General features: G+C 39.6%; 1 protein-coding gene across 9 annotated transcripts in view; it reads left to right on the top strand.

Annotated features, from left to right (window-relative positions):
* Positions 1-17,282, top strand: part of csnk1a1 (casein kinase 1, alpha 1) — a 55,833-nt gene that overhangs the window by 12,933 nt on the left and 25,618 nt on the right. For all 9 annotated transcript variants that reach the window (XM_034599064.1, XM_034599062.1, XM_034599066.1 and 6 more), the window contains exon 4: positions 5,046-5,144. In XM_034599064.1, coding sequence (XP_034454955.1) covers positions 5,046-5,144 — 99 coding nt within the window. The remainder of the gene's footprint in view (positions 1-5,045; positions 5,145-17,282) is intronic.

Here is a 17,282-nt window from a genome sequence, read left to right as displayed (position 1 = left end):
TGAGCTTGTTCAACCATTTAGGAGCCAGGACAGCAAAGAGTCGTGATTTGGTTGAGTGATTTAGCTCACAGTGATTTAGTCACATCTGCCAAGCCGATTGGCAGATGCGGAGTGGACGGGCGGGGGTGTAAGGTTTGACCATGTCCTGGATGTCGGCTGGGCCCGATCCGTTAGCAGCACGGTACGCAAGTACTAGTGTTTTGAAACGGATGCGGGCAGCCACTGGTAACCACTGAAGGGAGCGGAGTAGTGAGTGAATTTAGGTAGGTTAAAGACCAGTCGAGCTGCTGCATTCTGGATGATCTGCAGAGGTCGGATTGCACTAGCAGGTAGACCTGCCAGGAGGGAGATGCAATAGTCTAGGCGTGAGATGACCAGAGCCTGGCCCATAACCTGCGCCGCCTTCTGAGTGAGAAGGGGACGTATTCTCCTATTGTGCAGCATGTATCTACAGGAACGGGTTGTTGCAGTAATGTTGGCAGTAAGGGAGAGTTGACTGTCGTTGTTGTGAGGGTGCTTTATTATCTTGGCTATCTGCAGTGTTTACAGACAAATATTAAAACAATTGTGTTAATTTCATCCTGCATTAAAATATTAATTTAAATCACCAGTGTTTGTAAATCAAATTGTATTATTTTAAATGGCAGTGTGAAAGCATCCATTAATCCCTTGTACATCCCCAGACAGGATAAGCTGTTTCTTTACAAGTTGCGTTAATGGAATTACTTTTAATATTTTAACCCTTAGGGCTGTGTTAAAACAACATCCTTTCAGCACCTTTGTAGACAAGCATGTCCACTCTCTTAAACTGCTATAAAACTTAATATATAATTTTTTTCCCCCTTTTTTAATAACTTCATTTTATTAACATCAGTATAGTATTTTAACTCTTTGAAATTAGTTTTTTAAATAATACCTCTTGCAGGGTTCCAGACTAACTTTTCCAATAGCAACACTGGTGCTCTTACTGAACATTTTAGGGTCACCAGCAAAAAAGAATCCTGACATATATTATTCTGAAATTGGCTATTCCTTTTTTTTTTTTTTTACTTTAAGCACATGCTGATGAGAGCTGGGTATCGCCACTGCTTTCCCACTTCGATTTGATTCTGATTACAAGGTTTTGATTGAATTCAATATCGATACAGTTAGGGCTATTTCAGTGTACAATACCAGTTGTGCTTGGCTATTAAAGAAATTCTCAGAACGAAAGCTGTAACCTGAGAAAGGAAACCTAAGTTGGTGCATTATTACAAATATTAAGGTAGGCCTGTCATGATAAAAAATGTTAGATGATATATTGTCCCAGAAATTATTGCGATAAATATTGTCATTTTGAAACAATTTCATATCACTGAAAAAAATATAATATTGGAGCATAATCCTGCAATTACACCCTTTCAAAGAGCAATGAACTTTCAATTCTAAAGAATATTCAGTCTGACATTTTAATATAATTTCCTCAATATATAAAACATGAATAAAATAAACCGCACACGCAACCAAAAAAATTAATAAAATAAATATTAAATATCTTGCACAGGGTATGTGCTCGGTAAACAGGATGGGATGGTTATGATTTAGACGCCAAAGTTGTGATCGTTTAGGGCTGTCAAAATTAATGCATTAAAGCGGGATGATTAATTTGTGGAATTAATGCGTTCTTTTTTTTAAACGCATACGCAGACTGACCCGCTCCATGTACCCATACTTGCCCCACTCACTCGCTCAGAGCGACACACGCAGTGAGTTTAGAGCTCGTTCACGTTAAGCAGCCGGTCAGTGACTTTATAGAAGAACAGTGAAATAGAGTTTCTCTGGTCACAGCTGCTCAGTGATCAGCGCCGCTGCATCATGATCAGAGCAGAAGCTGCAGTTGGTTTGTGCCGAGCTTCAGTTTCTGTGTCCTCCTCCACTCTGCTCTCACTTGAACTAAAACACATCAATAGTTTTCAGGACCTGATCAGTACATGAAGTAACTTAGTGTTTGTTTGATTCGCTCCAGAGTTTATGAGGCTGCATTTAAACATCATGAAAATGACTCGTCAACATTTTGTTCTCAGTCCAACACGAGACGTGACGCTCACAGTCAGGACTCAGTGATAAAGTGAGAGGAGCGACCCGCAGACATGATCCGACACCATCGATTCATAACCAAACACATGACCGTACGTTTGTCACCTTAATCATCACAATAAAAAAAATGAACTGTGAACTAGTTCATTTTCATCTGCATGAACTGAACTTGGAAGTCATTCTTTTTAAGTGTGAACTGGCACAACACTGCTTCTACAGATGGGCTCAGATTTCACATTCACATTTAATTGTGTAAAGGTTTGTTTGATTTTAAAAAAGAGAAGTTTTATACAACCATCCTATATTTGCTTAAAAAAAGAGCAAAGGCTAAGATGCCCCAATTGATTAGGATAAAGGTTCTTTGAGTTTGATTAAAAAAGTTATAGCAAAGAAACCGCCACTCCATAATTTAATTATTATGTATTAGTTTGAGTTTATTTTTCAATCTTAATAACTAGCATTTGGACTTGTCATCAATAAAAAAAAAAAAAAAAATGTTAAATGTATATATCCGCCTTCTGTAATTTATCTTTCTGATTCCCACAGCAATATACATAGTAAATGGGGATTTTTCTGGCATTTAGAAATGGTGATTAATCTGAGAAAAAATTGTAATCGTTTGACTGCCCTAATTTAGTTATTAATCGATGGTGTTGGATCATGAATCCGGATTGTTGTGTGCGTTGCGCTTGATTGTGTGTGTGTGAGCCACTAAAATGTTAGTTCAGAAGAGGGAACAGACGTATTCGCCTTATTTCCAACAACGCTGGCCTTCACACTCACCTATACTGGGAGGTAATACTAAAATAAAGATATGAAGAGTGTTCTTGAACAATATGCCCTTTTTAATTTTGACCCTTCACATTAAACGTACCAAACAGATACACTGCTGATGTTGACAGGAAACACAAATTCACTGACCAACCTTCCACAATAAGGCAACTAAATAAAAACGCTTACATAGATTACTTTTAAATAGGCAAACGTTACACTATAAAAACGAACTGGATATAGATAATAAATATTTCAGTTTATTAGCTATAAATTGCTTGTTGTGTCTTTCCTTCTAAAGTATCGATAATCGTGAAGCCGTGATATTTTTAACGATAATTGTGGCACCAGAGTTTTATATTGTGACATCCTTAGTTTAAATGCAGCCTCAAACTCTCCATTTGATGAACTTAATGTACTGATCAGGTCCTTATAACTTGTCGATGTTTATTAGTTAAAGTGAGTGCAGGGGTCTGCAGGATTGTGGAGGGAGGACATGGGGAAACTCCAGCACGTTACAAACCAACTGCTGCTTCTGATAATGAAGCAGCGGCACTGATCATTGCGTGTCAGTGACTGGGGGTGGGGCCCGAGGGCCTTTATGTGTATAGACTCCACCTCGCTCCCAGCCTGAGGAGTCTGGGAGCGCACACACACAAAATGTGTACATGCGTGTTTGTGTGTGAGTGGTTGGATCGGTGATGTGTGTTGGAAAGAGACAGAGCAAGACATTATGACATTGCACGATATTATTTATCAAATTTTTTACCTCTGGATACTGTCATAACTGGACACATAGACCCGCACGTTACACACCTATACAGTATGAAGCCGTGCATCTTCCGCTTCTGCAAATATTTTACAATATCTTTTTTATTTTTTATAAATTTTTACAAAAGAATGGATTCGGTCAACAGAAACGCTGGAGTGCTTTTATTTTGAAACGCATACAGAAAGTGTTGCAGCCATTTATGTTTGTGATATACATTCATCAGATAAACATTAAAACTCAGGTGAATGATCAATTTCTCAGGTTTTTTTTCTGCTGTGAAACACAATGTTTATCTGTCTGTTAAAAACGTATGCATTTCCAAAACTTCTCGAACCCGTTTCAAAGTAAAAGCCCTCCAGTGTTTTACTTTCTGAATCCATTAATTTGCTCTAACAGGGCTTTGGTTGTAATCGACAGACCAGCAGATGAAGGTCTTCATAACCTAGAGTCCTGGTGTTTAGTTTAGTACATAATCCCACTTATTTTGTGGGAAATGCAGTAGAGAAACCAGCAGCTCCGCTGCCAGTAGCATGTAGTAGCGTGTTAACAACAGAAACACAGCTGATCTGTGGCGCAACCTCAGCCAGTGAGTCCAGAGAGTTAGTGATCGACAGTGAAGAGTGAAGTCGCGATCGTCTTGTTGGCGACCACTATATATATGTATGTATATATATGTATGTGTATGTATATGTATGTATATATGTGTATGTATATGTATGTATATATGTATATATATGTGTATATATGTATGTGTATATATGTATATGTATGTGTATATATATATATATATATGTGTGTGTGTGTGTGTGTGTGTGTGTGTGTGTGTGTGTGTGTGTGTGTGTGTGTGTGTGTGTGTGTGTGTGTGTGTGTGTGTGTGTGTGTATATATGTATGTATATGTATATATACATGTGTGTATATATGTATACATGTGTATGTGTGTATATATGTATATGTGTGTATATATACGTGTATATGTGTATATATACGTATATATATGTATGTATATGTATGTATGTATATGTATGTGTGTATGTATATGTATGTGTGTATGTATGTGTATGTGTGTATATGTATGTGTATGTATATGTATGTGTATGTATGTGTGTATGTATGTATATGTATGTATATGTGTATATGTGTATGTATGTATGTGTATATGAATATATGTATGTGTATGTGTGTGTGTATGTGTATAAAGGTGGTATTTTCATTACATAGTGAAAACAAGACATATCATAGGAAAAGAGGTGGAAATTTCAAAATTCCCAAAAAATATACATGCCATATGCATTAACAAAGCAGAAATTATCAAAATATATAAACAGAAAATGACATGCATGTCCCAAAGGTGCCCTAAGGGTTAATTGGGAGAACAGTGAATATCTTTTTGAATTATTTAACTATGATCTTTTCTCCATCTTCAGATGATCAGCAGAATTGAGTATGTACACACAAAGAACTTCATCCATAGGGACATCAAACCAGACAACTTTCTCATGGGCATTGGTCGTCATTGTAATAAGGTAAGACCTCTCTGCATCCTATACATAGTAGTGTGGATTTTTGATGGTCTATATAGAGCCGTTGGAATATCAGGCGAACCATGAACAATCCACAGACCTAGTACCAAGATAACATACAAGTTTATCTTCATAAATGATGATCTCTTCATGTTAATGTTAATCTATTCTATCAGCCATGGCTGACTCACCATTACTGCTGTTTCAGAAAAACCTTGTTATTGGTTACATGGCATGTTTTTGTAAAAATTATCAAGTCTTATTACTCATTACTTGAGTGATAGCAACATTGCTGAGAATTATCAATGTCTTATTATAGGCATGATATCGTGTATGTTTGATGTATATTTCCACCACAGGTTTTATTGTTTAAGGTTTTATAATATCTACAATCTCATCACATCAAAATGTCAATGCAGACCTGCTTGATTAGACAGTTTTTTTTTGTACAAACAAAGTTTTCTAGAATTACAAGTTTCTGTCTGTGTTTGTACTGTTGACCTTCAAAGGTTGCACCTCATACATGCTGAAACTGACATGTGATTGATAATTTGACAACATAAAATGGTCCCTAATATTGAAGACTGGGTGTGTTATATATTCATTGTAGTAATGAAAAGGAAACATAATGGGAAGTAATTGGTTGCTCTTTCACAAATGCAGACAAAGCTATTGATTCACAGGAATTGAGAAATCAGGAACATCGCACTTGAACTCTATAAGACTGATTGTTGTAATGAAAATAATTACAAGTCCCATGTTAGAAATGCTTTCCTGTAATAATAAGTTTTGAGCAGTGATTTAAAGATCGGTAGTGAGTAGGCGAGCCTAATCTAATCAGGCAGGGAAATCCAGAGCCTCTGGACCCTGACAAAGGAAGCCCTGTCACCTTGAGTAGCCAGCCTTGACCTAGGGATAGCCAACAGGGACAGGCTGGCCGATCTCAGGTTACGACCGGGATTTTAGGGAGTCGAGGGCTGCGAAATGTATGTGGGAGCCAGCCCATGTTGAGCTTTAAAAGTTCTAAGAATCTTAAAATCAATCCGGAATTTAACTGGTAACTTGTGATGGGACGCAAGAATTGGCGTGACATGAGCCCTACGTTTTGTTTTTGTTAAAATATGAGCAGCAGTGTTTTGAACAAGCTGCAAACGAGTTACTATGGTTTGGCTGAGTCATGTATACAGGGCGTTGCAATAATCAAGGTGGGAGAAAACAAAGGCAGGTATTGGCCTTTCTAAGTCAGGGAGAGATGGAACCGATTTGATTTTAGAAATGTTTCGTAGATGAAAGTAGCAGGATTTAGTGAATTGATTAAAATGTGTTTTGAAGTACAGATGAGAATCAAATGTGACACCTAGATTTTAAGCTGTGTTAATATTGGCTGCCAGGGGACCAGGAAATTATAGGAGTCTGCCTGCTAGCTGGTCGGGACTGAAGATGATTATTTAAGTTTTATTCAAATTTAACTGAAGAAAGTTAAGTGACATCCATTCCTTAATGCCGGATAGGCACTCTGTTAGGTGAAGTCTGGCTTGAAGGACAAGTTTATTTGGGTGTCATCGGCATAGGAAAGATATGATATCCCATTAAAATGGCTGATGTTTCCTAATGGGAGGATGTAGAGCGAAAATGGTATGGGGAAAATAGTATTTGGAGCAGGAAAAAGCTGATAGCCGATTAAGTCAGTCAAATCGAAGTAATGCATAAATGACTAAATAAATCTGGGTCAGTTCATATTAACCTCTACTTTTAATCATATTTGCATTTTTGCAATTGATAAAATTCAATTCAGATATCGGAGATGATTTCAGTTTATGTATTCAATATCTATAAAAAATCTGCATAAATGATTTAAGTTGCGTATAAATATGTTGGTAAATTGCAGAACTGAGAAAAATGTGGACAAATGTATTCGTATCAAATGCAGGTTATTACACCTTTTTAAAAAGCGAATCTAAATTTTAAAAAGCGGGTTTGTCTTATACTTGACATGCATTCCTTCTGCAGTAGCCTATCTGGTTGTTTTTCGCCAATTTTGATAAACTAGGTTTTACACTTTCAATTTACAAATTGGAGAGAACATCTCGATTACAATGATTTAATTTTTTATTTTATTTACATCGGCTATGGGCTGCTGAGCGCTAGCCAGGATTTCTTTTGTTGGGCGTCCTGTTACATTCTTAAATGCCCTTGTGTTATTGCATCAAAGGGGAAGGAGGAGCCTTAATTGTTAGATTTAATTTGCTGACTATGTAGTTAGCTGGCTGGATTGTGTGAAGACAAAACACTACATTGGTAATAGGGCTGCATGATATTAGGAAAACATGCGATAACGTTTAATATCGCGATGACGATATGACTTGTGATAAATATACAAACAGTCCCTGGCTACGGACGCAGAGATCACAGACAGCTCCATGGCTGGGAGAAGGCGCTCAGCTGGGCCGCAGTGCCACCGAATCGGGCAGACACTAGGGAGCCATGCACAGCTCCATTCTGTCCACTTACAGTGTTAATTTTGAGTGTTCTCATACATGTTTGGGCTGTGGAAATTTATTAAGTTTACAAAGGTGTGTGTGTCTGAATAAAGATTAACCCAAAAGTATTGATCATTATGTTATGAACAGTGTTGATATTGTGGCGACAAACAAAAACTGTAGTTGAGAGAAACACACAGCAGCGGAGTCTGTTTGTTTCTCTGTGCGCTGTTACTTTTCCCTCAGGTTCTGAGATCATTAATAAGCTTTACAATTATTTTATATAATCAACCGCTCATAATGATGAATTTAACTTGGGTCAAACGTGATCACTAAGTTTCCACAGTAGAGTTGAGTTGGAGGAGCCGCGTCGCTTCGTCAAATCTCTGGTTTCAAATTCTCAGTTTTCTCTCTATTCTCTTCTTATTCTCTTGTTCCGACAATGATTCACTGACGGAAAAACCTGTCTATGATCGGAATGTCTTATTTATCATCTAGGGCAGCAGGGATCCATCTGATTGGCCAAGTATATTGACATGCAGAGCGTGAATGCATAGCATAGGAAACACCATTTATCTCAGTATTTGCCATCTTTATCGAAAATCTATCGTCATTGCGATAAGTCTTATCGCAATGACGATAGATTTTCGATATTGTGCATCCCTAATCGGTAAGTAGAATAGCAACTTAATAGTTTATTTTCCTCTATACTTGCCTGTATTGAATCGTGGACATCTATGCTGAACTGTAGGAGTTGCTGTAAATTCAGTTGTTACTGACCTTAAAACTACTTATGTTGCTGTAAAAACAGTTTTTACCCAGAATTTTCTAACCAGTACTGCAGAAAAGGTGCAAGTTGGCGTATTCCTTCAATGCTTGTTTTATATTAAATGTACATCATTTGACATGTTCTGACCTGCCATATTTTTTAGCTTGTTAACTTACTGTTGACCTGTGTAACATTTAAGGTAAGGCACTTAAGTTGGCCTACCTAAATCGAAAAAAGTAGGTGTTCTTAAACTCAGTAGGATATATCTACTACAGTCTAACAATGGCCAACAGTCTCCTTAGTCGGCAGAATGTGTGCTGGGGGATCTCTGGCCACATGAGGCATAATGTTCCCCACACTCCAGACTCTTTCACTTCTTTTACATGTGCTTAGTGTGAACCTGCTCTCATCTGTGAAGAGAACGGGCACCAGTGACGGACCTGCCAATTCTGGTGTTCTCTGGAGAATGCCAATCGAGCTGCACGGTGCCAAGCTGTGAGCGCAGGTTCCACTACAGGGTGTTGGGACCTCATGCCACCGTCATGGAGTCTGTTTCTGATGGTTTGGCCAGTAGCATGCTGGGGGTTATTTTGTAGGGCTCTGGAAATGCTCCTCCTGTTCCTACTTTCACAAAGAAGCAGATACCGGCCCTGCTCCTGGGTTGATGCCCTTCTACAACCCTGTTCAGCTTTCCTTGTGTAACAGCCAGTCTACCGGTATCTCCTCTGTGTTCATGAGAACGCTTGGAGACACAGCAAACCTTCATGTGGCCGCACATAAGGATGTACCCTCCTGGAGGACCCGGACTACCTGTGCAACCTGATTGGGCTGCAGGTACCACCTCATGCTACCAATAGTGACAAGGACACTAGCAGAACGCAAAACTAGAGAAGACTCAGTTGGGAATGATAAGGGGTTAAGTTTAACTGACGTGATGGTATACTCTGACGATTAAGTGTTCCCTTAATTGTAGCACTGTCAGATGTTCTGTATTTGATATTTCTTTCATATTTGTACTCAAATTAAAGCATCTGATAAGCCATGCAGTGGCATTAATGGCTTGAAAAGTCTTATTCCTAGAATCACCTGCCTTTGGAAGATGGAAGACAAACATGTATGACTGATGCATGAAGTTTGTTCTGCATGCCTATTGACTTGCTGTAAAAATAAATGTCAAATGTAGAATATAGGAAAGGTTTTGAAAATCCTGTATAAATTTGAAGGTCTTCTGCACAATTAAGGTTACCAACTACAATTAGATGTTAGCAGGTGTTATTGGCCACTAGCGAATGTTACTGTTATAACTTCAGTTGTGCACCTTAGCGTCATCAAGTGTTTTGGCCTTGTAATCAATGATAGAGGTCGAACTTGAGGGTATGCTGCTACTGGCTTGTATGGCAGTACTATGAAAGCCATGTGGCTCACAGACATCATTACTGTGGATCAGACATCATTACTCTATGCCTTTTTAAACAACGCTTTCGCATTTTAGGACATGGAGAACATCCCTTGTACGTTCTACCGCACTAATTAATGTCTACCGCCAATTGATTTTAGTGACTACCAGCGGATGTTAGGGACATATCTTCATTTGTGTACCCTAGTGGCATCAGGTGTTTTGGGCTTTTAATCAAAAGACACACTCTTCTAAGGCAGGTCCACCACATGTTGATCAGACCTCGGTGCATGTTCCTAGCATCCTGGGGCCCAGTTGGGATCTTTAATCAATCTTCAAATATTTAGTCTAAACTCCAGATTTGGTAAACATGACTGATATAGCGGGTCATACAACTCCATTTTTGCACCGTAATGATATAAATGATTTTTCTCTTAAACACAATATTTTATTTTGTGTGTGTGTAGCACTAGTGCACGTGAAAATATTATGAAGATCAAAAAGGTGAACTTTTTTTGTGTTCTTTGGACCAAAATGTTACGCGGGGTAGCTAGAATGAAACATGAACATATAAGTGGACATAGCTTGGAGTAATATTATTATGGTCTGGGGAGGCGATCAAAGCAGAAAAACCTAAATATCACCGCAGGTAAATTTTTTTTAAGGGCCTGTTATGTCTGAGAACCTGTGAATAAGTGAGCAGTCAAGATTTGGAACCCCCATTTACGTGAACTGGGTGGCATTGAATTAGACCTACTCTAACTGAATCTGGGATAAGTCTTACAAATTCAGAACTATCATTGCGAATGTACACCTTTTTTCCCCACAAGCACTGTACTAGTAGGTATATGTTGAAGCAAGCCAAGCATGCAAAATCTCTGGCTACACAGGAGCATACATCTTAACGTCAACCCACAGCCTCAGTGGACTAGACTTAAGTGGCTCGGGCTTATTTATCATGAACATCCCAACCATTCCAAGAAAGATCTGATGGTGTGCTCGAAGATTTAGAATTGCCTGTCTTCAAATTCAAAACAACTTAATTCGTCCATTGTTGACAATTCTCCTGGCAAGGCACCCTTGCAGACATTGGAGACACCTCGTCACCTGGTTGAAGAGAGGACATCTCCACTGTTTTGAGAGCGTTGAGCTATCAAAACATGCGATGGGACAGACAGGTGTCTGTCAGGATGGGACAGCAGGATGGTGTCCTGTCTGTCCCATCGTCTTTCAAAACGACAGAACTCATTCAGCTGGTTGGCCAGAGGTACGTCGTTGATGGAGTGGGGGGCTGAAGGTTGGTAGTTGGTAATCTGTCTCAGCCCTTTCCAGACAGAAGCAGTCATTGGCTGAGTACTGGTGTTGGAGTTTCTCTGAGTACTGTCGTTTAGCTTCTCTCACCACTTGGACTCTTTAAACCAGTCCCTGTCCCCTATCCTAAAAGCCTTCTTTCACCAACTTCAACTGTCTGAGTATGGCTGTGAAGGGTTTGTCTTTGTTGTAACTCACCCTGGTACGTGATGGTATACAGCAATCCTCACAAAAACTGATGTATGAAGTCACAGCCTCTGTGTATTCATCCAGACAGTTGGTAGCAGACATGAAGACATCCCAGTCAGTGCAGTCCAAAGACGCTTGAAGGGCCTCCACAGCCTCCCTGGTCCACTTCTTACATGTCCTCACAACCGTTTTTGAGAGCTTCAATTTCTGCCTGTATGCGGGAATCAAGTGGACAATGACGGGGTCAGAGTGTCCCAGTGCAATGCGGGGGATGGCGTGGTAGGCTCCACTGACTGTCATGTAGCAGTGATCCAGAGTGTTCTTCTCTCTGGTCGGACATTTAATAAACTGTCTGTATTTGCTGAGATTTCCCCTGTTAAAATCACAGAAGACTATAACCAAGGAGTCCGGGTAGACTCACAGTATCTGGTTGGCAAGTGTGCCAGAGGTGGAATGTAAAAACTGACCAGAATGAATGAGGGGAACTCACGAGGAGAGTAGAAGGGTTTGCAGTTTATGAAAGTTTCCAGAACAGGAGAAGAGTGCCACTGGATCACTATCACTTCGTGGCACCAGCTGCTGTTTGTATAGAAACAGATTCCTCCACCTTTCCTTTTGCCGGAGAGTTCCTTGTCACGATCCGCTCTGAACAGCTGGAAGCCTTCCAGCTGCAGCGCCGAGTCCGGTATTGATCCACACAGCCACATCTCGGTGAAACGGAAGATGAAGAAAAGTCTCTCTAGTCACCAGGAGCTGAAGTTCATCCAGTTTGTTGCTTAGTGAACGTACGTTGGAGAGAAATATCCCCGGGAAAGGTGCACGATGTCTGCAGAGATGCACAAGTGCTCAAGCGTGTCTCTCCCTCCGGTGTTTCACTGTGTTGCCAAAGGTGAGCACACCTTTGACCAGAATGTCCAATAATTTCAAGGATGAACACATAAAGATGGAAATACATCCGCTGGAGTTATTTTCTTGATATTCATGAGCTCTTCTCTGGTGAAAGAAAACGGGTTTAAAACCCAAAAGGAAGAAAAAAAGTGTCCACAAACACAGAAGCAGCTGTTCTCTTGAAATCTAAGCCTGCTGTTTAGTTTGCTGATATTACTACAAAGTGTTGTGGATGTTTTCTGGAAGCTGGGGAAAGGAGAACTCAGGCAGCAGCTGATGTCTTATGCAGAACATTTTAATGTAGACTTGATGCATCAAGGAGACCAGAAGGTGGAACAATATAACAACGCTAACAGAGTAAAATGAGCAATTGTCAACCCCAAGTGTGAAGCGATCTTCCTCTACTTGCATCACCCCTTCAACAGCACATTCATGAATGGCTAGTATGGCTGTCACTCTCTGTTATCTGTAGGTGTTCGCATCCTATCGGATAGTTAAGTCTAAATATGCATTCCTAAATCACATTGTGTCATTAAGTCTTGCCACTGGTGTAATTTAGAAAAGAGTTGTAGTTGGTTCCTGTCTGTCTGGGCACATCTGATTCAGATATGAAAGTCCCCAAGCGTAGACACTACAAATACTGTTGGTTGGGCTTTTATCTGTAACGTAACCTTGGAGACTGCTTGGAGAGAGAAGGGAGTATGTGTGGAACAAAACAGGCCCCACTCTCCTAATGGAGTACAGAAGTTGTGTGAGGATGGTCAAAAATTCCTCAACAGTTCCCCCCATTTTGATCATGAGATCAACACAAACATCACAATAAAGAGTGGGACATGTGTTCGGCAGAGGAATGACAAAAGCTGTACAATACATTGGATAAAAGTTGTGTAAATTCAGCATGAAGGCCTCACATCAGGCATTAATTTGAACCCCCCCCTCTTACGCACAAACAAGTCACCAAACTAACATGTCCAGGGGGCTGTAGCAGGCAAACATCTCTCGGCCAATTTGAGTAAAACTCTGCGGCAACCATTTAGTCCTTCAGCAAATATTTTGATGTTATTCAAAGAATACATGAAACATAACAATCATAAGGTAAAATAGGACATATGTATTGAATGTAATAGAACAATTCTTGAGTTCAAACAATCCAATTTGATAACTTAAATTATAATCAGGAAAATTGTAATCACACCAGGATTATTATTATATTTAAATTTTCTTCTCAGCTCCAGGATGATCATCAATGATCAGTATTATATATATTAAGGACCAGCGATAAATAAAAATAACTACTTTGTATATTGAAACACACAATATAAATCAACATACTTAAACATTTAAAATCCAAAATTACATTCAAACCATTATTATTCAATTAAGTTCTATTTGTATAGAGCCAAATCTTTCCTCTAATTCAGGGTGAGGACCCTTTTCTCATACCTATGTTGTCTAGGGAGTGAAGCCTCTGACCTTGGCCATGCTCTCGCACTTCCCCGAACACGACAGACAGCTGCACTATGTCTCAAGGAGAGGACACGGTGTCTCCGAAAATGTCCTTAACAATTAGATTTAACAACTTCAATCAAAATCTTAATCACATTAACCATCATCATAATCAACACATTGTAGAGTCTTCAACCCATGTACATTATGCACAGTAGAGGGTTACCACCGTGGAGAGGTTACTAGCACATACGATGCATGGCAATATGGATTCCATCCTAGCAGGATCATTTCCCCTAATTATCAACTATTTTTTTCACGATACATGTCTATGAAGATTCTAATAGACTTTTCATTATTTTTGATCATTAAAAAATTCCGATTTACAAGGTCGATTTGATTCAATATCTATTCAGTTAAGGATATATCATTGAACTATACCAATTTTGCTCGGATATGTGTAACTGTGCAAGGAAACCTCTAACTTGGTGCATCATGAAAAATATGGTATGCCTTTCTCAATAGCAAATTCTGCCGGACGATACATCCCAGAAACCACTGCGATACATTGCATTTTTGTCAACTCTCAAGCCATTTTAATCCACTAATATAATTATAATAATATTATAGCTAGGGATGCACCGATACCATTTTTCAGATCAAGTACTTACATTTGGGTACTTGCCGATACAGAGTACCGATTTGTACAAAAAATAATACCATTACAATTCTAATGACTTTGAAAACAAATCTTATTTTTGTGAGATGTTCCTCACTTTCTGACTGTTACAAATGAAATATACAACATGATGTTGCTGACATTTTAACATTCACCTTTTATATTTTCTTGAAAAAAACATGGCACTGCCCCACATTTCACTTAATATGTCCTGTAACACATTCAGTGGATTTCAATACCGCTCAACATACAATTTTTGCAAAACAACTGAAATTATAGTGCTATCTTTGAGGACTAAGCCTTTTTCTGAATCAACCTTGTTTTCCTGAACAAACATGGCACTGCCACACATTTCACACATAAATGTAACCTGTAACACATTCAGTGGATTTCAGTACCACACAAAATACAACTCCTGAATGTAGCAGAACTGAAATGATAGTGCTGTCTGTGAGGACTAAAACGTTTTTAGAAGCGTGAGGGGCAGATTCTTTTTGATGAAAATAAGCTTCTCTGCATTATCAGCTGTGAGCCTGAGAGTGGGAAACTGCGCTTTGTTAACCCCCCAGTACTGCAGTGGTTTGTCTTTCCAAGAAGTTGTGGTTTCTCCAAGGTATGTCTCTAACAGAATAGCAGCACCCACTGGTGCACTGCTCAGTGATGTTGATTATTGCTCATCTGTATCTCTTCAAACCCACTGTCTAGACTGCTGCTGGCCTATGCCTTGCTTAGCTTTCTGGCAGATGCTTCCCCCCCGATTCTCGTGCTTGTCTGCTTGTCCTCCAGACACCTTCTGCAACTCCAGCATCACCATCTCTTTGGCCTCTGTAGCAGTGTTAATGTTGGAGAAAAAACTCTTTAGAAAATAATATTTTAGCTGGTAACAGACAAGGTTGTCTCTATATTGCCTTCTAGTTACAGTATAAAGTCAATTGATGATGTAAAAGTTAAATGGTAAAAAGTTGTAAGTTGGTCCTAATCAAGATTTGTTTTCGTCATTCTCTTTCTAACATGATCAGCAAAAACGCATGCACACTGACACTACCTTGGAACGAGTACAGTTGCAGCGCAGTAGAGTGGGTTTTTCTCCATGTCAGTGAAGCGTCTCTTGATAGCTGTAGCTAAGGTTCCTTTCATTGTTTTTATGCCATAGTCATCTGTTTCTTTGGTCAAAAGTCTCTGAAGCACGGTCACAAAAGGAATTACATCTGATGCCAAAGCATCAGAGGCGCGTGCGTGAGTAGGCTAAGGCATAATGTTTAAAATGTCCCAACTATTTTACGTCCGACTGCCACCATCAGCTTCACTTCTCTGAGCCAAAAGACCCTTGTTAACAGCCAGCTGACGTGTGTGGGCGACACACTGCAGGCTAGGGAATCCAGCATCACTCATGGCCTTGATCATGTTTTTGCCCCTGTCCCGTAGCACAACGTGAACAGAACTTTTTGGAATTCCCCACGTCTCAAGCATGTCCTCAAACGCACCTGCTATGGCTTGACTAGTTCGCAAACCCCGAAACTGTTTTGCTTGTAGAAAGACTCTCGAGAGTAAAATCCTCATCCACTGCGCAGTTAAAATGCTTTGGCGAGTGTGCGCTGTGCGTCCTGCACGTGTGCCTGAGGTGGAATGTAAAAACTGACCAGAATGAATGAGGGGAACTCACGAGGAGACTAGAAGGGTTTGCAGTTTATGAAGAAAATTTCTAGAACAGGAGAAAAGTGCCACTTGATCACTATCACTTCGTGGCACCAGCTGCTGTTTGTATAGAAACAGATTCCTCCACCTTTCCTTTTGCCGGAGAGTTCCGTGTCACGATCCGCTCTGAACAGCTTGGAAGGCTTCCAGAGTTGGCTTAGACTGCTAGTCCAAAGATCAGTGGTGAAGCTGAAGGCTGAAATGTCCTGCAACAGGCTGTTGATGTGCTTTTTCACGAAGGCATGCAGCTTTGGTAATGTGGTTTCTGTGATGTCGTGACGGCTGAGAATCTCATAATCGGCTCCAGTACACTGAGAAGACGGCGAAATCCTGTATTATCGACAACTGACGACGGCTGGTCATCAAGAGCAATGTACTGGGTAAGAGCTTCTGTTATTTTTACTGCTCATGGATTGTGTCTGGACATTTTCTCTCGCTTCTCCAGCATTTGCTGCAAAGTTGGTTGTTGCTGTTTGCCGCTGCTAGCATTAGCAAACTCCTTGAACTCGGCCTTGTGTTGGTTCTTGAGATGCTTTATGAAATTGCTAGTGTTAAAGGAGCTACTTTTCACTCCTCTTGACAATTTAGCAGAGCATAGTTTGCAGTCTGCTCTACTTTTGTCATCGCTTATCTTAAAATATCTCCAAACTGCTGACATTGCACCTGCTCTGGCTACCTGCTCAACCGATGAGAGGTTGATATCAAGTTGCCGTGAAGTGGTATTGGGTGCGGTTGTAGTAGTTTTGATTACGAGTACATGAGCGTTGTTTCAACCGATACTGGTATCGTTGCATCCCCAACTAAAGCATAAGCATGCAAGGTCACCTTTTCAAAGATTAATGAACTTAATTGTAAAGAACTTTCAATCTGACATTTTAATTTGAATTAGAAATATTAAAATATCCATTGTGAAAAAAACATAAATAAAATAAACCACTCACAACCAAAACAACAGATAAAATGGACTCTTTAGCCCCGTTCACAAAATTTCTCTTGAATACATATTAAACATTTGGCACAGGATGTTATTATAAGTCAATGGGATGTATTAAGTTAGTATTCTTGCTTTTTCTCTATTGTGTGTTTGATCCAACCTGCAAGGCCATTCATAAACAGTCTTGCCAGATGTTCCCCACCCCTGCTCTAATTGAATCTTTAAAATCCAAACACTCATATTGTACAATTACAAAATTATTGGGTCAATTACCAACTGATCCAGAGCTTTAGACCTTCACACCCTTGGCATAACAACACTTTTATAATAACATCAATTAGGAACACTAAAATT

Source organism: Hippoglossus hippoglossus, chromosome 10, assembly GCF_009819705.1.
Source record: "Hippoglossus hippoglossus isolate fHipHip1 chromosome 10, fHipHip1.pri, whole genome shotgun sequence".
NCBI lineage: Eukaryota > Metazoa > Chordata > Actinopteri > Pleuronectiformes > Pleuronectidae > Hippoglossus > Hippoglossus hippoglossus.
The sequence above is the reverse complement of the archived record's forward strand: the minus strand, read 5'-3'. Positions and strand labels throughout refer to the sequence as shown.